The 22695-nt window shown below is 38.4% G+C and overlaps 2 protein-coding genes across 2 annotated transcripts in view; both read left to right on the forward strand.

The window, feature by feature from the left end:
• The first annotated feature begins 368 nt into the window (after window positions 1-368).
• top1b (DNA topoisomerase Ib) lies at window positions 369-11266 on the forward strand. Its single transcript, XM_055046393.1, has 21 exons — window positions 369-511; window positions 833-857; window positions 2453-2549; window positions 2865-3015; window positions 3935-3990; window positions 4125-4232; window positions 4340-4430; window positions 4507-4592; window positions 4697-4812; window positions 4894-5015; window positions 5098-5220; window positions 5302-5489; window positions 6963-7107; window positions 7203-7346; window positions 7428-7613; window positions 7839-7907; window positions 8017-8131; window positions 8221-8348; window positions 8452-8546; window positions 8748-8897; window positions 10169-11266. The coding sequence occupies exons 1-21, from the start codon at window positions 479-481 to the stop codon at window positions 10269-10271; spliced, it is 2331 nt and encodes a 776-aa protein (XP_054902368.1). The 5' UTR covers window positions 369-478; the 3' UTR covers window positions 10272-11266.
• A 1458-nt stretch (window positions 11267-12724) lies between these two features.
• Window positions 12725-22695, forward strand: part of plcg1 (phospholipase C, gamma 1) — a 35047-nt gene continuing 25076 nt past the window's right edge. Inside the window, exons 1-2 of the mRNA XM_055046091.1 lie at window positions 12725-13021; window positions 14990-15274. Of these exons, the coding sequence (XP_054902066.1) occupies window positions 15061-15274 (214 nt within the window). The 5' untranslated portion in view covers window positions 12725-13021; window positions 14990-15060. The remainder of the gene's footprint in view (window positions 13022-14989; window positions 15275-22695) is intronic.

Consider the following 22695-nt stretch of genomic DNA (forward strand, 5'->3'; position numbering starts at 1 on the left):
ATGCAATTGGCTTCAAGACTTAATCCTTCCATCAATAGTTTTGCTAAAATACTAGAAACAGAAAAAAAAATCTAAAACTCAAATGGAGGGAGAAAAAAAATCTTGGAAAAAAAATATCTCAATCTGAAAAAAACCTGAATAAATGTATTTAAATATCTGTGATTCTAATCTGTGAACGTAATAATCCATAGGGGGTTTCCATGTTTGGAGAAGGCAAACCTTTCAGTAATGCCAAGACTGACCCCGACATGTTTATAACTAAAAAAAAAGATTGGTGTACAGTAGTAATAAATGCCAGCCCTCATAGATGTTTATACAAGGAGAGAGTTCTCCAATGGAGTGAGCATGCGCAGTCGACAAACATTGGGACTCCATTCCAGGCTGTCAGAGAGGGTTCCCTGAACCTCGCATCCTCCACTGCACTGTCGTCCTGTCAGTGATAACTTTTGCCTGCGCTCCAAACAAAAACAACTTGACCATGAGTGGGGATCATGGACGCGGAGACTCTCAGGTAGCTCTCGCTTCATAGTCGAGGATTTGTTTTCTTTAAATCAAGATTTCCACCCACAACTGACATGATATGAGTAATACCCGTCACGTTATGAAATAAATATTGATTTAACTCTGAAAACTGAAGCGACTAACCGCAGAAAGCGCCCTCCAGGTATCCAGGTTGTTTGCGCTGTATTGCTTGTTTGTTTTTTAATATCTTAGTGTTTAGTTTGCTTTTTACGCAGGAACGTATTTCTAGTTTGCAGTCGCAACTTGAACAGCCAGCCTACCGGCGTTTTTAAAAATGAAATAATAAAACTATTTTTCTCACAATTTCCAGGTCAACTGTGGATCTAAAGGAAGTGGTAGGTCCTTTTCTGACGATTTTCTTGATGCATCCTGACCAGTTTGTAACCGCTGCTACCTGTCTACTGTTAGTTTTTAAAGGACAGAAATGGCGTCCCAGAGACTAAGTCCCTTCTCCTCCACTCTCTTGCGGCTATTGTTCAAAAAGAGGGTCTAAAACGTGCATTTGCCGCCCTCGGATCTCAGAACGAAGAGCATATTCCGACAGAGGCCGATCTCTGGTCAATTTTGCATGCCTCGGTGCGACGACACACGGACGCAATTGGGATGCATTTTGGAGCCGAAAGTGATGGAATTGGGGCTGAGGACTTAGTCTCTGCGCCATTTTCTTTTCTGCGCGAGGCATCCAGGGCGCCGCTGAGCCGAGCCGAGCCGAGCCGAGCCGTCCGCCGCGATATGGAGGCGAGAGCCGGGGCGCTGATCGCATCTCAGCGGCCGGCTGCTCTCTGCCTCCATCCCTGTGAAGAGAAGAGCCGGTTTGTCTGCACCGCCGACGGAAAGCAGACGTCGGCTCAAGCACTTTGATCCAAAACTGGAGGACTTTGCACACAATTACTCAAAGCATATGTTATTTTAATCTAATTATAACCCACCCCCCTCTGTGTGACACTCTAAAAGTTGAGTTTCTAATCCCTCTGTTAGGTTACATTTGCACTGATCTTAGAGAAAAAAGTGGGAACCTATTTCCCACTGGGATTATTTGTTATCAAAATGCATGAGCATTCTTCTCTTTGCATAGAAATCTTTATATGTCAGGTATAGTTTGTTAGTTTTTCTCAAATTCAACAAAAAGTGCTTGTCGGTGCTCAAGCCGCACTTATTTATCAGTGGTGCTTTTTCTAAGCAACTAAAAGTATTTACATCTTTTGTCACATTATGAACACAGACCTATTTTTTAATTAATATTTGCAATTGTACAAAATTTACAACAATGTAAAGTGGAAACAGAGATGATAATTCGTATCTGGCTAATTATGTGACATCTGAAGCCATGGTTGCATCTATTTAGGGTTATTAGAATAGAAGAGTCTGAATGCAAATGCACGCCATACTCTTCATATTAAAAAAAAAACATTTTAAATGACATGGATCATCGCAGCTTTAGCTCTGATTTGTGTTGGCCTACAAATTAAAACGCCCATTTAATTGTTTTTCTTTGTTTAGTAATGTATATGAATATTAGTAACGACACACTCTTTAAATTTAAAGAATAAATTACAAACAAAAGTGACATATTTGTAGGAATTGTTAGGAGTGCAACTACATGTTGCACAGAGAACTTTGTTGTTTACAGTTAATGTTTGATACTGGATTTTAACCTCCTCCACTAATCAAATATGATCTATTAAAATTACTTTTACAAATTTTGGGTGAGATTATGCTTGTTTAGTAAATGAGTTAATTTTAGTTTGCTTTACGTATCCACATCAGACGTGGCAATACTTATCCAGGCTCTATGCGAATTATGGCGCCCTGGCGAGCGTTTATACTTCCCGAGATTATCCTCGAATGTTTGTGGGTTTTTTTCCATCAAACTAACTTCAAGTTGTCATTCCACAAGTGACTTCAGTTGGATCTTTTCATTGTGTCGCAGACTCTCACAGACATAAAGACAAGCACAAAGAAAAGGAGCACAAACACAAAGATCACAAGAAAGACAAGGAACGAGAGAAAATAAAGCATAGCAACAGGTACACATTTTTTTTTCTGCCTCTTAAGTGAAGAACAGAACGTGAATCTATTTTTCGTTTGTCTCATGATTACATTACTATATAGCTTGCTTTAGAATCTTATGTGAGAAATATGCTCACAAATACTACTGGGATTACTGCTAAGAAAACTCTGAAATATTAAATCAGTGAAGTTTATGTTCTGCAGATGCCACATCAGTGACATCTGCAGAACATGTGTTGCGGTTTGTTCTTGGAGAAACAGTGGTGGGATTTAACTTTGTGTTAAAGAAGTTAATGTCACTGACATGCTCTGTCTGACCTCTTGGGTTGGAGCTCTGTGACCTCCGTGGCTTTCAGCGAACATAAGGAGTACTCTGAGAGAAAACACAAAGACAAAGAGAAGCCGAGGCACAGTGACGGCAGCACAGACAGGCACAGAGAAAAACACAAAGACAAGGACAAAGAGAAGAGGAAAGAGGATAAGGTTTGTTGATTCCTTAGTGTCTGTCAGGGTGAGCTTGATGACTACGTGCTTACTGGGTGCTTATGATCTAAGCATTTCACAGGTCTGGACAAGTATGGTAAACAAAATAGAGCAGGGCTGCATTCAAACATCTGTTTGTTATTCTATCCATTAGTGATTGAGCCATCTATGTTTTCTTTCTTGCTTTTCCACTTTGGGAATTGGCTTGAAAAGTGTCTTTCAGACTATTGTTTTAGTTTTACATCATGATTTTATTTTGTTCGTAAAACAATTGCTTACTTAATTATTTCAGCTTGACTTAAAAATAATGTATTGATTTAAAAGAGAAATTAGGTTTTCAGCTGTCACTGGTGAACATCCCAAAATCTTTGAGGTAACATCTCAACATCAGGTCTGCAGGCACAATATTTTACTGCAGAATGTTGTGGATTACATCTCAGATCGTCTGTGGAGGAGTATAGTCTGGAGAGAGGGATATGACCCTTCAGCCACGTCTTAGTGAAACATGTAATGCTTCCTACCCGATGCTCTGGTTCGGTCCTCAGCAGCTCATCCATCTTATTTGCAAGAGATTATGTTCCCCTTTTAAGACTTAAGACAAAGAATGTTTAAACTTCCTCTTTCTCTCCCTCTGCTTTGCTCCTGCTCCATAATATGTCTTTATCTCATCAAAAGATGCTGCTTTTGAACCCTTCTGTTACTGTTGTACTTATGGCCAAAATACCAGAGTAAAAGAGTGCTTTATTTACTATTTTGCTACTTCAACAAGCTGCCACAGTGTGCAGCCCTATTCTAGAATTTTTTGTATTTCCCAGAGATTAGAAAACGCAACAGCTTGACATAATTTAGTCAAGCTGACTAAATTGTGACCAGCTGTTTATTAGCTTTGACTAAAGGAGTTGTTATTTTTTTATTACAGAGTTTATCATCCCATCCTGACAAACTCAAAAAGGAGAAGGAAAATGGATATCTGAGGTTCGCAGTATTCCTTTATTATATATATAATATGCAAATGATCAAGTACAATTAACAAGATCTTAGCCTACCATTGTATCACACACGTATGTGTTTGTTTGGTTTACTTAAATGATACTTAATGTGCGATTCAGAGAGAGAAGTCCCGCTGCCATCAAAAGCGAGCCGGAAGATGACAATGGCTTCTATCCGTCTCCCAAACACAACAAGGCCACCAAACGTGAGAAGGATGACGATGAGGAGTATGTATCATTCAAATATATTGAAATTTCTGCAATTAGCTGCAATTAAAAATGTATTTTATGCTACTTTGTAATTGAACCTTTATTAAAGCAGGAGTTGTTTACAGGTTTGAATACAAGCCTAAGAAAGTCAAGGTAGAACACGACAAGAAGGCCAAGAAGAGGAAACATGAGTATGAAGACGACGAAGAGGAGGAGGTATACCGATTTAACGTGCCCTGTTGAGTTGCCTTGACGAAACTTCACATTAAATCATGTAAATTGTGTCTTTTAGAATACGAAGCACAAAAAGAAGACGAAAGACAAGAAAGCAGCAGAGGGAAAGAAAGCCAAAAAAGAAGAAGAGGAGAAATGGAAATGGTAAGCTAAAGTTCAGCTCAAATTGTTCTTTTACTTAGAAAATGACAATCAAAGTACCGATGGGCGACTGGGATGTTTCTTCTCTTCCCTGATTGTGTTTTCAGGTGGGAGGAGGAGAGGTATACTGACGGCTCTAAATGGCGCTTTCTTGAACACAAGGGTCCGGTCTTCGCTCCACCTTATGACCCTTTGCCCAGCAAAGTCAAATTCTACTATGATGGTGAGTATCACCTCGAAAATCACGCTGCAAGTCACAGACATTTAATTGTTTGAGATTGTAATGTTTTTTTGTTTTTTTTAGGTAAACCAATGAAGCTTAGTGCTCCCGCTGAGGAAGTGGCCACCTTCTTTGCCAAGATGTTAGATCATGAGTACACCACTAAAGACATCTTTAGGAAGAACTTCTATAAAGACTGGAGGAAGGTAGGGAGAATTCCTACCTTCGATATGTATTAGTTCAGAAAAAGAAGCAGAGATTACTTCATTGATTTCCCTTGTGTTTTAGGAAATGACATCAGAAGAGAAGTCAATAATCACAGATCTGAACAAGTGTGACTTCAGAGAAATGAGCGAGTACTTCAAAGCCCAATCAGAGGCTCGCAAACAGATGTCCAAGGAAGACAAACAGGTTGGTACTCATTTATGCGGATGCTGTCCGTCTTTGGAACGTGCCGGAACAAGTTAAAGTGTTTTCAGAACTGTTTTCCAGAAAATCAAAGAGGAAAATGAGCGGATCCTTCAGGAGTATGGTTTCTGCATCATGGACAATCACAAGGAAAGGATTGGAAACTTTCGCATCGAGCCGCCGGGTTTGTTCCGAGGACGAGGCGACCATCCAAAGATGGGGATGCTGAAACGACGCATTAGGCCCGAAGACATCATCATCAACTGTAGCAAGTAAGGATTCAAATGACTCTTATGTCCTGATTCAACAACTGTTTCTCCCATCCTAATGTTGCTGAAACCAGAGAGCTCTACCTGGAGACCCAAAGAAAAGGAAGATGCACTTCCATGTGTCAAAAAAGACATTGAAATACAGGCGTTGTTAGCCCGTTGAAGCTATCGTTTCTTTTTTTTTTTTGTAATATTTAGGGATTGTCTTTATTTCAATATCTATCTTGCGTTTCTTTTTTTTAACCACATATTTACAGTATATTTTAAAAGGAGTCCATCAAGACTCACTTTTAGGCTCAGGTAAGGTTTCTATTTTTAATGACATTTAAAAGATTGTCTTCAGTTAAAATAAACTTTGATGAAAATAGGACCCTCTTTTGCTTCTTTAACTCCACTCTCTGGCAGACTAAAACCAAACCAGCTAATAGCTGCTGTAGCCATCATTGTAGACCTTAACATTTGTTCTTATTTTCATGTATGAATCCTTAGAGGAGACCTTCCTGTGACAGCATCATCCTATGAATCATTGGGTTTTTGGTTTGCGTATATCAATGCTTTAGTACAAAAATTAATTTCAAAAATCAGCGGACTTTTATTATTGAATAAGGGGTTGTCTTAATTCATTAATTTGAAAAAAACTTGCTTCAGCCACTTTTTTTTTCGTCTGTTCTTGACTATGTTGCATAAATATTAAAGCAAAGCATTTTCTAATTGTTTGATGAGAAGTCATCTCTTCTGTGTTTTATTTTTGTCTATATTTTGTCTGTATGGCAATCATATATTATTTGTTTTTAAGCCTAGGAGGTCAGTGAAAGTAGCACCTAGTTCTGCAGTATACCACAAGGTGGCCCCGTCAAACCAACCTGAATCCAGTTACGTGAACTCACATCATGGGAATCTTGCAGGGTCAGATGAGATTGAGATTGAGTCAGTTTGCCGGAGTTCCTCCTCAGGATTATAACTCACATTTGTTTATCATCCTCAACTCAGTCTTCACGCTCATCGTTCTTTATATTTCCCTCCTTCTTACTGTCTTGTTGTGGCAGCTTTTTATAGACTTTAGTTCAGTTTATTGTCATAAAAGCTTGCCGTGGTGTTTCTTTTTATAACTCATTTACAGCAATGAGTTACCATCAAAAAGACAGGGAAATGAATATTATTCAGTGGCAAGAATATTATTATTTAAGCGGCAACAGTATGAGAATACACACTCAAATACACACCACTGGCAATGTGTCAAAGGTATTCTTCCTGTAAAAGAAAGCCAACAGTTGCGCAACCCAGAGAGGACGTGTTGATCCTCACATGCTGGTTATAATCTCTACACTACAATATCTCACATACAGTGTTTATTATGAAAAATGCCTCTGTCTTTCTGTATCGTTGTTGTTACTGATGGGTTGTAAATAGTAGTTTTGGTGGAATTAGTCCACCATACACCAACATTCATATCAAACCAGCCGTTTGTTCCCACAGGGACTCCAAGCAACCCAAACCTCCACCAGGGACAAAGTGGAAGGAGGTTCGCCATGACAACAAGGTGACCTGGTTAGTATCCTGGACAGAGAACATCCAGGGCTCCATCAAGTACATCATGTTGAACCCGAGCTCCAGAATCAAGGTGGTTGTTCTTTCTCAAACCCTCCATGCATTCATTAGCCTTTTTTTTAATGCATTTTTACCTCAGTTAAAAAAAATATTTGTGTGTTTTTGCAGGGAGAGAAGGACTGGCAGAAGTATGAGACCGCCAGGTGTTTAAAGAAATGCGTGGACCGGATTCGTACTCAGTACAGAGACGACTGGAAGTCAAAAGAGATGAGGATCCGGCAGAGGGCCGTTGCGCTGTATTTTATTGACAAGGTGAGTGAACCTCCGTAACTGCTGTCTTAAATGAAGTTGAAACAGTAAACTGAGACATTGCGCTTCGCCCTGCCCGCGTAGCTGGCTCTGAGGGCTGGGAACGAGAAGGAGGAAGGTGAGACGGCAGACACGGTCGGCTGCTGCTCGCTGAGGGTGGAGCACATCAAGCTGTATCCCAAGTTGGACGAGCAGGAGTACGTGGTGGAGTTTGACTTTTTGGGAAAAGACTCCATCCGCTACTACAATAAGATCCCGGTGGAGAAGCGGGTGAGCTGCAAAATTACAACAAACAACACCACCATAGAATCACAGAGCAAAACAGACCCCCGACATGAAACTGCCGCTGTGCTTAGACGTTGATATAGTTGTCTAATGTTCAGATGTCATTTTCCCCTTTTCATTAGAAATGTTATGGTGCAACAGTGAATGGAATTAAAGAATGAGGGTACAGTTTTTCTCATCCGCATTGATTTTCTGCTTATGTGTCTTCAGGTCTTTAAAAATCTTCAGTTGTTTCTGGAGAACAAGCAGCCAGAGGATGACCTCTTTGACAGATTGAATGTAAGAAAAGCGCCAAAATCTGCCTCCAGGATGTGATGGGGCTACATTTAGGTCTGTGGTACTTTTCCTCACCTGCACACTATCTGTCTTTTTTCTGCGTTTCCTGTAGACTTCCATCCTCAACAAGCACTTACAGGAGCTGATGGATGGGCTGACAGCCAAAGTTTTCCGTACCTACAATGCCTCAATCACCCTGCAGCAGCAGCTCAAGGAACTCACCTGCCGTGAGCAGCTTTACTTCTATTCACTTCAACCATCTGTGTTCCTTTGAAACGTTCTCCTTTATCCGTTTCTGTTGTTGTTGGGTTCACAGCTGAGGACAGTATCCCGGCTAAGATCCTGTCATACAACCGAGCTAACAGAGCCGTAGCCATCCTGTGTAACCACCAGAGAGCTCCGCCCAAAACATTTGAGAAGTCCATGCAGAATCTTCAGACCAAGGTAACCTTGCCTTAGCAAAAGTTTTTTCAAGAAGCAAAAAAAAAAAAAAAAAAGATGCATCATCTACACTAATTTCCTCATCCACCGTGTGTTTATGATGCAGATTGACGAGAAACAAAAGCAGCTATCTGCAGCCAGGAAGCAGCTGAAGGCCGCCAAGGCCGATCACAAGGCCTCACATGATGAAAAGAGTAGAAAGTAAGAACGCCTGAGAGCTGTTAGCTGTCAGCAAAGTGTTTAATCTATCGCTTCCCTAACACTCTCCGTCCATTTTGGGGTAGAAAGGAAATATGTTTTTAACCTCCACAGCTGAATGTGCATGTGATGTGTGTTTTTATTTTATCATCAAAATCTCTGGCTTATTTTAATGTTCTTGTTTCTGTACTCGCTCACTCTCAGGACTGTCGAGGTGAAGCGTAAAGCCTTGCAGAGGATAGAGGAGCAGCTCATGAAACTCCAGGTTCAAGCCACGGACAGAGAGGAGAACAAGCAGATTGCGCTGGGCACCTCCAAGCTCAACTACCTGGATCCACGCATCTCTGTTGCCTGGTATTCACGCACTTTCTTTCTTCCGATGCTGGGAATTCTGTGGTTGAAAAAGCTGGAACGTTAGGGTAGGAAACCGGCCGATGCATAGGCCAGCCATTTGTGTACCTTGTGGGCCACACATCACATCTACCTCAGTGACTAAAAGGCAGGAAATGGCCTTGCATTGTAGGAAAAGAAGCAGCAGAGGTGAAAAAGCTAGTGGCTACAGAATGAAAATAAGAGGAAGAAAAAGCCCCATGAACAATGGGGTTTGTTTCTGAAAGCTAGGGTGCATCCCCAAACAGCTCTCCTTCCTCCATGTGGGAAGTCCATGAGGAACTGTCTGTGGCAGAATGCCTCAGAGAAAGGGGTGAACAGTGGCCCGCCCTCCCTAAAGGATGCTCCACAGCTATTTATGGAGAAACTTGTCCTCAAGCACAATGGACGAAGGAATGCTCCCTGCTGCAGTGTAAGGGATGGGGGGTCTCAGCAATGGGGTGGTTCCTGCAGACCTGGTTTACAGTGTAGGACCTGTGACAACATGGGGGAAAGGTTTAGACTTAGACTTCCTTTATTGTCATTGTACAAAAAAAACACAAGGTGAATCTTGACAAAGAAATGTCGTTACTTGGCTACCAGTGTAACAGAGCTAAAACCTTATACTACACAATAAATGCAAGTGCCACAGAATCCACAGGTTCAGTGTTATAAACAAAACTAAACTAAAGCGCAGTTGGTTGAACAGTCTGTGTTTCTACAGGAACCTGCCAGTTCACTTCATCCTGCTAAATTACTGTATTGAGGATTTGTGGAATTTGATGATAGTTTTAATAATAATAAAATTAAAATCCATAAATTACGCAAGTAATATTTTATCATGAAGTTCTTTTCTGATACAATAATACAAAGTGGAAATTCATACATGTGCCATGGTCTGGTTGAGTTTGGTTTTGATGTTGTGCCGTTGATACCCAGCTCTGTTTTCATGCTGTTCTTTTGTGTTTTGTTTTAGTTCTGGTTGTTCGCTTTGTATCATTTAAGTCTTCTTGCTTGAATTCAGCCATGTTTGCCATAATTCAATTTCTCTCAAAGGTGCCATTTTTGCAGTTGATAAGACTCACCCGGTCCTGTTTTCACGAATCAATCCCCTTAAATCGTTACAAAACCAGCAGCTGCATGGAAATGCAATACCTTTTGTCCAGTCTTGCTTCAGTGAAGAAGAGTTAGAATTAGTAGCACAAACTGCTGCTCAGATTTTTGTCCCTAATTGGTTCGTATCCCATTCTCTCCAGGTGCAAGAAGTGGAGCATTCCAATTGAGAAGATCTACAACAAGACCCAGAGGGAAAAGTTTGCCTGGGCAATCGACATGGCCGAAAAGGATTATGAATTTTAACTGCACTTAGTATTTTTATTTGAACATTTCTACTCAAGCCTTTGATTGTACAGATGGTTTGTCGCCGATGTCAAACGATTCCTCTGTGCGATGGCTGTGGGACGAAGCCAAGACGGCACCCCAGCTGTGATCACAGACAGGTTTAATAATCATGCTGTAAATATCGGCCAGTTGTGTACAGGCGAAAATCAACTCTTGAAAGATTTCACCATGTTGCCCCGAACGGCATCTCTCCTTAGAAACATTGCGATGTTGTGTATGTAGCTGCAGCTCTTTGACCGTATTCCCGCAACCACGATCACGTTAACTAGTAAGTTGTGTCAGAGTCAATGTTCTGAGATGCTAAGCCATCAGATCTAGGGAATAATAATTCTGATAGAATAATAAATTATTATGTTTTCCACTAACATAAGAGATTATGATGGTTTTGACGAATGTTTAGGTGGTGTTTAAATTAAGCTGGACAAAGTGGTGACGGCGAGGAACTAAACTCTAGCACTATGCTAACACACATTAGCACACAGAATGTCAAGTTTTATCCATGCTGTTTATTTCAGGGATGTACATATTGTCATTGTTTTGAAGCGTGTGCTGTATGCATCCTCAACAAAAAGCCCTTATTGCTCTTTTGCAAGTCTTTAGTGAGTGTGTGTTTCCTCAGTCTTACAGTGAACAAGGCCTAAAGGTGATTTTGGTTACTTAAAATGCCCGAAGCATCATGTTTTTGTGTGCCAGAGCTCAAAGAGACCGTTCTCTTTGATCCAGGGGTCTGGATTTTTTAGCCAAAAATGATCACATCATCTATCCTTGTAGGTGTGCAGTTTTTGTAATGCTATAATAGAGCAGGACATGTCTTTGAGAACTCTTCTAATGTGAATGATTAACTTTTGTCATGAATATCTCTTGTTATTTGATCACTTATCACACAATCCCATGCTGATTTGAAAGCTTGTTGTTTAGAGCTTTGTAGTTTTCAGAATAAAACATCAACCTTATTCTGTTTGTCTGCTATCCTAATCTTGTACACAGTAGAATTAAACCAAGCTGTTTAGAGCTCATCAGATGGATTCAAGCAAATAATCCTTAAAATTAACATCACTTTCTTCCATATGAATTTATCTCTGCTGTGTTTTGTTTTCAATGACATGCTGTGGAACAGCTGAATGGAGACAATGAACAGTGTAACGAAAAGTTTTAGGAGAAAGAGACTGAAATAGGCGCTTCTGTTGAGAAAAAGTTACCTGAAGTTTACAGTGAAACTTCAAAAGAGCTTCCGGAAGTAAGGTTAACACTTTCAAAGTAAAAGACAGCTCTGCATTCGCAGTCCGTTTCAAACTCAAGTCATTTTTTGAGGAAAATCAAAGCTTACAATGGTTGTCAGAAGTCTACACACCCCAGTTATGATAGACTTGTTTGAAAAGTTAAGATTGTAAAAATAAATTTTAAAAAGCATGTTGTCTTTTTCCACACATGCCTTGTCAAACCACCATTTGATTCAGTTTCAGCATTCATTCTTTTAAGGTTCACATCTGCTATCAGTGATATTGCATTGAATGAAACCAAGAAAAAACAAAACTGTCCTAGTTGGATTTGTCCATTTGTAATCCTTCAGTTAAAACTACCGCTTGATTACTAAATCAGAGGAAGTGTACAAAAAGTTTCAAAGCTACCAAAACAAAAAGTGGCAATTGATTATTTGAGAAAATGTAGGACAGCAGTGATATTACAAAAGCTAGATATTTTACTTAAGTTACTTAAAAAAAAAAAAAAAAAAATCTGGTCAGGCAGTTTCCAAAGCTTCACCAACCTGATGCTTAACTTTGAGTTTAGGATAAAAATGAACCAAATAATTGCTTGACACAAAATCAACACTGAGCGTGAGCACAATCAAACAAATATTATGCCCTCAGTGAAATGGAAGGATGGACGCGTCATGCTCTGGGCCTTCATTTTGAAGGCCCAAACTCCAATGTCTAAATTATTATTCAAAATATAGAGGATGTGAGCTACAAAGCTGAAGATGAAGAGTGATTGATTTTTTTCAGCATGACACTGAGTCCAATCAAACAGCTAAATCTGGGAGGACATTTAAAGTTTTGTAATGGCCTATCAGCAACTAACACTGACTAAAATAACTACGCAATCAGTCATGAGCAAGTATTCTCAACCCACACTAGTTTAACTGTGCCAAAGTAGACAGTAGTCATTGGAAGTGCAATTTAGAGTTCAAATATTAATTTCTGTGACAGTTTTACAGTTTTATTTACCTATTTAAATTGTTGTTGCACAATTAATTTTTTGCTAATATCCGATCAATTTTGTTAATCGCATTCTAGGTGAAACATCCGCTTGTTAAAGCAAACGGACGTTGTTCATATTTTATTTTGAAAATCCGTAGCGGAAGCTCGCTTTTTGACTCTGCTTGGGATGATGCTGCTGCCCGTGGACTGAGAGGGGGGAAGGGCCTCCGCTGGTTGGATCCGAGAACAGACCAAGTTACGTAGTCTTGGCTCACCGCTGCCTGCCTCTCTCTATGGACGGCTGGAGGGGAGAGGGGGGTATTGCTGGGATCGTAGCTGTTGTCGTCGGCTTCGTGGTGCCTTCAGAGGGCCTGGTGATGATTTAATTCACGGGAAACCCGGGTCCGCAGCGTGGAAAAGGAGCAGGAGAAAGAAGGACGAGGGGAGTCGCGCTCGAGGAGAAATGAGGAGCAGCCGTTAGAGATGTGCGGTCGGGCCGAGATTGCTGCGGTAGGTAGTTACGGAGCTCCCCAGCTCCTGCTAAGTGTTGTTCCCCCCCGCGCCTCCCACCACCTCTCCCTTGTTAATTTCTCCCTGGGTGTTAAGAGTAATTAAGAAGGATGAGGGGGGAAAAAGGCACGGTAGCTGCTGCTACCTGTTTATGACGGAGAAATCCAGCCGTGTTCTCCTGTCGGCCCAGGCAAAATGCTAGCAGCCACCGGCCCCATTTCCACGCTGGTAAAATAGTGAAACGCTCCTTGTTGGACCGCTGTCCCCCCTTCGCTGCTTTCACACTGTCGTTTCTTAAACTTGGCTGTATTCAGAGCTTTGTTTTTTTCCTGCAGGCCTGTTTGCGTCTTTTACATCATTCTAGATTAAAATAAAACCTGACAGCCTCCGGGATAAATTGAAAACAAAAATAGGCTTATTTAAAAGTGATGTGGTGTTATTAGTTTTAAATGTCTAATGACGGAAAAAAACAGTTTTTGTGGAGGTAATGAGCTGTCATTTGACTACAGCACTGCTAATGATAGTTAAAGAATGATTCTCCTGTCTGAGTGTGAAGTTGTGTAGAACAGTCAGCATGTGTGAAATGACTACAGTGTATGTTTTTCCTTATAAATCTATATTTTTCTTTTCTAATCTATGCTCGAGATTAGAAAAGAAAAAAGAAAGTGATGCAGATGTGTACCCTGTACTGACGTATTGAAGGTATTTGTGCTGAGAAATCTGAAAGAAGGCATAAGAAGTGAAAAATTCATCAAGATCCAGAAATCCCAATTTAATTCAGTTTTTCTCTCTTTTTTTTTTTAGCCCTTGTGTCAAAATAGTAAGCAGAAATCCTGTTTACATTGCATTCATTTACTGTGTGGAAGGATTTTCTTTAAAGCGTGTTTAATATAAATAGAGGTAACTTTTTTTCTTTGCTTCATCTTAAAATGTCTATTTTTAGGCTTTGGTTGCTCAACGTTTGAGAGCAATTCTGATTTTAAACATGTATGTAAGCATTTTTACAGGAGTTCCATACCGAAAAAGGTGATTTATTCAATAGGTGTACAAAATGAACATTTAAGTGATCCCTAGACCGTGTGTAGGTTTAAGATTGAAGACAATTAAAACTTCATTCATGGGTGATTTGCATTGAAAACTCTTTAGATAATTAAATAAAAGACTCTGCAAAGGGAATTGTATGACTGCCCAGATTTGATAGTTAGAACAATTATAATTCTTTTATTCATCCTAAAAATAACATTTGCCCCATTAACGGCAGCAGTGGTTATTGTGACTTGAACAAAAACTGCTAAGCTTGTATTTTGTTTCCAATGAAGCCCAATACTGTTAAATTATGAAATTAGATAGTAAGTTATGTTTTTTTTCTGCAAGCTAATCATGTTATTTTTAGATGATACATCTTAGATGTTTTTTGCCATGCTGAAACATCAACAATAATAAGCAGTGCAATCAACAAGAATGAATGAATGAGGAGAAAATGAATATATAATAACCTGGACATGTCTGCTTTACATTATCATTGAAAATTAGCACCTCATAATGTAAACATTCTTCTTTTTTGTTTTGTTTGTTTCTAGGAGATGAGTTCAACCAGTAGCATAAGAGAGTTAAGCTCAAACGATAGCCAAAGTTGTTGCATTAAAACAATGCTGCACAATATCAGAGTAATCTTGCTTTAGCATTTTAGTCTCTAAGATCAAAATCAGATGTATACATAAATGGGTTGAGTTCCTCCAATGCTTAACAGCTGAAATATTGTAGCTAATTGAACATTTCGACCAGACAAACTATGAAGCTGCGTTGCTCATTGGGATCCAGTATATTCTGCAGCCCTGGTTCCAGTATTATTTTTTTTCCAGGATTTAACTTCCAAGTATTTGCCCTAGTTTAATGTACATACAGGATTGCAATACTCCGGGGAACTGTTGTTTCATGCATCCTCCTCCTCTCCCCCTCCTGCTGTAGGTAACCCTGTCTAGGCCTGGACCAAGCAGATTGTTCTGAGAGGAAACGGATAACAAACGGGGGAAGTGAACATGGCTGGGACCTCTGGCTTCTTGTCCAACGGACCTGTTCCGTGGATGGACGACACGGAGATGAACAACCTGTACCGAGACCTGGAGCTGGGCACAGTAATGACTCTGTTTTACTCAAAGAAGTCCCAGAGGCCGGAGAGACGGACTTTTCAAGTAAAACTGGAGACGCGGACTATTATCTGGACGCGAAGCACTGACAAAATTGAAGGAGAGAGTGAGTAGCTTGCAAAGACACGTTCACACACCGAGATGTTAATGATTTTCTTTTTGAACAATGTTAGGACGGAATGCCATTTGTGCCAGAACTAGTTTGTGTGCATGGAAGTAGGCTGTTGTGATTCCTGAAGCCTTCTAATTTGTAGTCTTAATGCATCAGACTATTTTCTGGGTTGACAGGTCTGACCAGCATTTCTTCCGTTTTTTGCATTCAGTTGTGCTTTAGCAGTATGTGCTTAATGTGATTTGGCCTTATCTCCACGAAATCAGCAGGAGTTTTCTTGAAAAGAGCATGATTAAGTCACTTTTATTTATTTTTCTCCAACATGTTTTTAAGCAACCAACCACATCCCCAGAAAACAGCAACAACAACAACAAAAAAACACGAGATCATTTTCAGGAATTTTTCTGTCAACATGAATATTTTGAAATCCCCATTACTCTGGAAATGATCTAATTTAAAAATTAATTTTAGAATCGCAGCAACTTGAGCCAATGAAGCTTAGAATACGTTTCTTTGCACATACACACGTATGCGCAAACTTCTTCACTGTATTTTTTAGGGTGCTGGATGGTGGTTCAGTGGGTGTGAAACTGCTACATTTTGAGAAAGAGGTGCAAGTATTTTCAAGACAGATTTCCAATTTGACCTTTTTGAAGCGATGATGAAATTCTCTGTGCTTTTGTGCTTATTGTAGGAGTGCTCATTATTGTGGCCAATTGGGATCAATGGGTATGGTGCTCAGGGATTGCTTGGTAGTGGAAGATGCTTCTCTCTTTGTTACCACACCATGACCGTCTCGTGTTTTTCACAACTAGAAATATTTCCAAACAACCGATTAAAATTATTTGGAAATGACAGAATAACTCCTGAGCCTTCTACTTGCGAGGGCAGTGAGCAGCACTGTATTATTCCAAATGAATTTCAGGTCTACTCAACTTTTTGTAGCATTTATATGAAAAATGCAAACTTTTAGATACAATGCAATATGAAATATTACAAAGTGGGCATAATGAACCAGTGCATGTTCCAGTGGATCCCAAGTATATGCGGCATTTAGGGACCTCAACCACCTGTGAATAGACCCCCTATTAAAAATGCTTATAACTCCAATTTTAATAGTTAAAACACCGATTATACCTTAATATTTGCACTGTCAATTGATTAAAATACTTAATCATAATTAACTGTATGTTGTCCATTATTAACTCATGACTAATAACAAATTAATCAGGTTTTTATAGATGGTTTTCACATACTTTGACTTTGTTTTTTTTTTTATTTTTGTAAAATTTGCTAAAAATATACTTATTTGATGCAAATGTGTGTTACAATTTCATCAATACCACACATGACAAACAATATTAAGAATATACTACAAAAAGAAAATTCATAAAGGTGACACATTCTCTTAAAAAAAACAAAAATGCCAGAAATGCTCTTATGTATATACTCCCACAGATAACTGCTTTTTCCCTTCATCTAGGAATATTAACCAAGACAACAGATTTTAAGTGGGATTATAACAAGAAAACAAAGAGTGCAATGAATGAAATGTAACATTGGGGAGTGAAGTACAGAACTAGGACTCTTTAAAAAGCGCCGTTAGGATAAGACTTGTTTTTGGGAAGTTTTCACATGTTGTATTTGTTTGAGGTCTGACTTCTAGGAAACTGAGTTATAATTAGTTTCCTAGTGTTTTCCTATTTTCTGTAGGAGGAGCTTATTAAAAGAGACTTTTAAGAGTGCTGTTCAAAGTAAGTCATTTCTGAAGCAGGACAGTTGTAACATGGGATTCTTTCTCATGTCTGTTGCTTTTGTATGTATCGTTTTTTTATATTTTTCATTTGTTTCAATATGTCTAGTGTTTCTTCAGTAATGAATAATAGAATGTAAAATGCTACTTTGCTGCGTTTTTGTTGTTGTTGTTTTTGTCTGCAACAGTAAAATAATTAGAGAGGTTTAATTTGTTGCTACTGAGCGGCACTCACAGCTGTTCTGAGTGTAGCGCACAATTTGCGCTGAGTAGAACAGGAGGGTGGGACAGAGAGTGGAATCGACTTTTTAGGAAACGGGATTAGCCCCACTGAGAAAGAGCTGAGACAAAGAAGGAAATAATGTTTAAAACGGAAGTAGATAGTTTTTGTTTAAAAAAAAAAAAAGGTTTTTTTACATTTTTGTTTGACTACTATAACAGACGGTACAATACGAGACAATATGTGAAAAAATAGAACTCCTTCAAGTAACACAAAGCCGTTTTGTCAATCCTATGTTAAAGAAAATGACAGCGCTGAAAGGAATTTGCGTTATGATCAACGAGTTAACTTTGAAAAGCCTCCTTATAATGCCTTGGTAGCAAGTGGATGCTTCCTTAGCGCTATCACTTCTTTGCAAGTGCCAGCCAATCACATGCCAAGTAGCATTGAACCCATGTATTTCAGCTTTCAAACCTGAATTTTCTTTCAGATATTTAAGATATTATTTACAAACAAAGGTCTGAAATGTGCTAATCTTTCATGCATAATTTGGAGTTATGTGCACTTATTGGTGAATTGTGAACACTGAACCACAAAAAGTTGGAGCTCCACTTTACCATATTGAGTGTAAATGAATGGGAATTGAAACATACTCTGCAATCAAATTTCCCATCCAAGCAGTCTTCTGTAATTGGGATGTTGCAAAAACTTCTATTAGTGCCAAATGAGTCGATGTGTTGTACAGCTTGAGCATGTTGATCCGTTTTTTGCTTAGTTATTAATTTAGATCTTTTTTTTCTTAGAAGCAGGTGTCTTAAATGTATCTCAGCCAGTGCCCAGATTTTTTTATTTCTGCAGAAGTGATTGTTTTTTTACAACCAAGGTTCTGGAAAGCTGGACTGTTTCACTTCCCTTTCCTTATAGTTTTTTTTGTGTTTGTTTTTTAAACTCAGATTGTTGGATTTAAATATTTGTGGTTTAGTATTTCAAGCAAAATTATATTTACAATGAAGACAATTTTTTTTTCCTGAAATTAACTACATGAACATGTTGTCTTTTACTGGATCAATACTATTTCACACAACCTCTCCAGCCCACTGTAGACGAGAGTATTTGACGAAATTATGTTTATACATTACATAAAAATAAATCCTGGATCAGTGACGAGAAGACCTAGTATTTCATTTTTCCTATCTGCTCCATTAATAAGAATTTTACACTAATGGGTGTCAAGCTGAAGACAGGCAGGCTTTCGGTTAGTCGTTAAGTCTCCTGTCTGTTGGCTTTCACACAGCTGTGGTCTGCTCCGGATGCAACGAGAGAGAGAGCACGCAAAAAAAAAAGAAAAAGAACAAATAAAATGAAATGATGGGGAGCTTAGTTGCCTTCTTTAACAGTGAAGGGTTTCATACAGCCTATGAGCTCATAGCTGTTATTCGATACTCATGGAGAGGTGAAATTAGCTTAGGCTGTTCATTAATGTACAGAAATAGAGTCTTTGGGATTTGCTGGAAGTATGTCATCAATCAGGATCAGTCTGGCCTGGACTATTTACCGCTTATCATATCAGTGGTGTTAAGGAATGATGCACACCAATCATAGAAGGAAACGGCTATAATAGCTGAAGACTATTTTTCACATTTTCTGCGTAAACATTCTATGAATTAGCCTTCATCTATTTTTTGTCCTTCTAACATATCTTTCAAACCTAATAACATGTGGTTTACGCATGACCTGATGGTTTAAGATTTATGTGTGGCTTAGTATAAAGCAGGATGTGGTTATGAGGATCAATTTACAGAAAATTGGGGGTTGTTAAATATGCACTGAATTTCAAATGAAAAAGTGTCGGATCTCAGTCTTTTTAAGAGGTGAGGGTCTCACTTCTCATTTCACTCTGTACCTGTGCGTAAAGTCTGAGTCAAAAATAGATTTGTCGCAATATCTTGCTCATCAGATCTTCTGTATATCTCACATATGATCTGTAGACATTCTGGTTGAGCATGGTCCTGATGACAAGTGACATGAGCATGCATCAAAGCCATCTGCTACTTTTAACTTCTGAGGTATAAAGCGAAAGTCGCACTGTCTTTATTTTTCAAGCTAAAAGCAACGACTTCGCTCAGAATCCTATAGTCGACTATAGTGCGCATTCTTGAACATTTTCCTGGCTTGTTGCTAACTGTAAAATGATATTAAACTCACATAATTACTTTGATTCAGGTTAAGGCATGCAACTGACTGAGCAACTTCAACAGAAATGTCTTATGTCTACAGGCAGTCAAATATATTTGATCTGAAAACCTTTGCTGTAATGCTGGCAGCTCCTTACTGTCATCTAAAATCTGACCTCCAATAACCTGAAGGGACAGCCTCAGTAGAAAATGGTTTTCTTTAAAGAAACTTTTTACACCTTTCGTAGTTTCCCTAATGTAATTTTTAAGCTCTTCACCAATTCCGAACATGGTTAACTTACCGTAGTCCTCTTCCTTCAGAGGTGACTTCCACATAAAAGTTTGTCAGTATGACATGATGGTGCTTAGTATGTTATGTAACCCTGTCGCAATAAATCAATTAATTGTATAATAAATTAAAACTGGTAGTTTTGTCTGTTTACCTGTCTGAGCCATTATGTTTATGGTTCTGGTTGTGTTTTGATCTTATTTCCATTTTATTTTTTGTTTAGAGTTTTTAATTTTTTTTTTATTTGGGTGTTTAAAATGTTTAAATAGTACTTCAATTGTACTGAGAACTTAAGTCTTATTGATGTTTCAGAGATCAATAAATAATGCAGTTCATGGACTATTATGCCAATATCATTATATTATTTAAAATTTGTCTCAAATTAAAAATAATGCCGTTTATCGCAATAATTTCTGGGACAGTTTGTCATCCAGTAAATTTTTTTGATCGTGACAGACATAATAATATGTTGGGGAAAAGGATCAACTCTTACTATTAAGCCATTTGATCACCTTGAATTTCTATACAGTTTTACCACTGGGACAGAAACCTCTTGAGAGTAAGTTATCTTTGCTGTGGTCTTTATCTCTGGACGTAGAAAGTCAGTGGGGTCAAAGCTGCATGACAAGGTTCAAAAGAGTCTCATAATAGTCCCAAATATTCACAATATGATTACAAAGTGCTCCAAAATACGAATGCTCTTAAAGCACAAACGATCACAGACATAGGTGACATGTTTTATGTACACATTTACCCAAATAATGAGGTTGCAAAAGTCTGCCAACTGCAGAAAAGTGACAACCATATATTGCAACGCTTAAGTTTAAAGTGAAACATAATGATTAAAGACTGTTTCTCTGTAAGTTACAGAATATCATGAAGAAAAATGATAATTGTAGAAAAGTGTTGCTTTTTTTGGGCTTGACAAAGTCAAGTTTCTATGACTCATATGTGAGCCATAGAAACTAATAATTTGTTATATTATTTTGTGGATTCATTTTCAATCACAGCCTTTTCACTGTTTCATATGTATTTTTTTTTGCAATTGACATTTTTTTCTTTCAAAAAATAGTTATATTGTGGGCCTTTTTGAAATTGTGATGTGTAGCTTAATATTGCCTATTCTGGCTAGTTTTTATTTCTAAGAGTTGTGATATATAAACAAACGGGTTTTTCTGGCCTTCCAAAAAGGTAGTTGCTTATTTAAATAAGGAGCAGAAGCAACATCAGTGTGTCTAAGAGAGCAGTTAATGCTAAGTATCGTTATGCTGTAAAAGTGAAATAATTACAGTTACATTTTGAAATTATAGCATCTTTGCAATTAGCACCGTTAGCAGGGTGTGCATTACTTAAACATCTTTCTCCAAAAGTATTCCCGGAGACTTCTATAAAGGCTGTCTTCATTAGTGACAACAATTTTGTGCAAGTGTTGCTCTCTCTCACTGTCCCACAGCCTGAATAACCTACTGACATGTCTGAGCATGCTGCAGCATGTAGAGTTTCATTGTAAATAAGTTCTTGTGTCTGTTCATGTTTCTTTGACTTTATTTTCATTATGAAACTAAAAATGGCTAAAGTTAAGTTTTCTTTTAGTAACGCTGTCGGCAGCAAAAAGTCTTGTGTATTGTGTGTTCACCAATTGGAAAAATGAACATTTGAGATTATTATTGTTAAGCTGTTGCTAATGAAGGTTGATTAGGCTGAAAATTGTGCTTTTTCCGTCAACAGCCCAATTGTAGGCACATCTCTATTGAGTGCAGACAAGCTCACCAGCTGTTACTTATCTATCTGTTGTTTGCAAAGGGCTTAAAAGAATAGGTTTCTTCCTAGGTGTCATTTCTAAAGTGAATGATTTTTAAAGCAACTGTTGTCACCACTAGCGTTTTATTATTATATTCTTGATATTGCAGAAAACTTGGAATGCAATAAACACTGGCTAATGTGTTTATTAGCCAATAAATACATATTTTGCATTGCAGTATGATATAAAACCTGTTTGATGGACTGTCATCTGCACTTCAGAGATTATTGTTCAGGGTCCTGGTTGTTACACAGAGTGCTGAGAGGACTTGAGTTAAGCTAAAAAAAATAAATGTAAAATTAGTTATTACAGTATTTGCCAGCAATTTCTATTTAGGACTTTTACCAACAGTTACTTTAGTCACCGATTATTCTATCAAGTGTTCTGACAATCAAATTTTAAAAATGGCATGTACAATATTAGAATTACATATTGGGAATGGGAATAATTTATTCCCATAAACATGTTATTGCCAGAAACGTGGTATTCCATTGATATACACTTGATCATTTGCAGCAGGGATATGTGATGAATCTGTGTGTTGTGTCCTAGTGCACCATTACAATCCGCTCAGAGACCAGAAAGTGGTTTCAGTGAAGCCATGTGATTGTGAAGTGTTATTTCAATTGCAGCTGTTTACTCTCACACATCATTTGTGTTTTCTCACAACAATCATATTTTCAGTAATCTGACAGTCGGACCCCATAGCAGCAGCTGTTTACTGTTTACCCTAAAGTTTATTTTCTGCTGCATTTAGCTCAAATTTGCCTTAAAAAAAAACCCCTCTTGTTTTACTTTGCTGAGAATAGCAGTTACAATGTCATTCTGTCACAAGTTTCTGCTTAACTACTTTAAGATTTTAAACACAGAAATGAACGTAAGAGCCATCAGTAAAAAAAAAATCATAAAATGTGTCTTTTTTTTTCTTTTTAAGTAATAAGTCATTTATTAGGTTGCGTGTAGCTGATTTGTAGAAATGCAGTGTGAATTACCTGCGTTCATGTGTGGAAAGTTTTTTGTCGCTATGACCTGTTTTTTCCAGCCCTCCTGCAAAAGAAGGGCACATGCACTCAGTTCAGACCTCTCATTTCTTTTCTAAGTGACGCACTTTTTTTGGGTTTTTTACACTCTTGACACTCATCTCAGTGTTTTTTATGAGATTTGCGTCAACAAATTAG

The sequence above is a fragment of the Poeciliopsis prolifica genome, unplaced genomic scaffold (assembly GCF_027474105.1).
Source record: "Poeciliopsis prolifica strain line A6 unplaced genomic scaffold, Auburn_PproV2 SCAFFOLD023, whole genome shotgun sequence".
Lineage (NCBI taxonomy): Eukaryota > Metazoa > Chordata > Actinopteri > Cyprinodontiformes > Poeciliidae > Poeciliopsis > Poeciliopsis prolifica.

Excerpts from the sequence above, each read along its gene's own strand:
- top1b (XM_055046393.1), top strand. The coding sequence starts at position 479 with ATGAGTGGGGATCATGGACGCGGAGACTCTCAG. Across the intron at positions 512-832 it reads ATGGACGCGGAGACTCTCAG|GTCAACTGTGGATCTAAAGG; the intron begins GTAGCTCTCGCT and ends CACAATTTCCAG. Across the intron at positions 8,547-8,747 it reads CATGATGAAAAGAGTAGAAA|GACTGTCGAGGTGAAGCGTA; the intron begins GTAAGAACGCCT and ends GCTCACTCTCAG.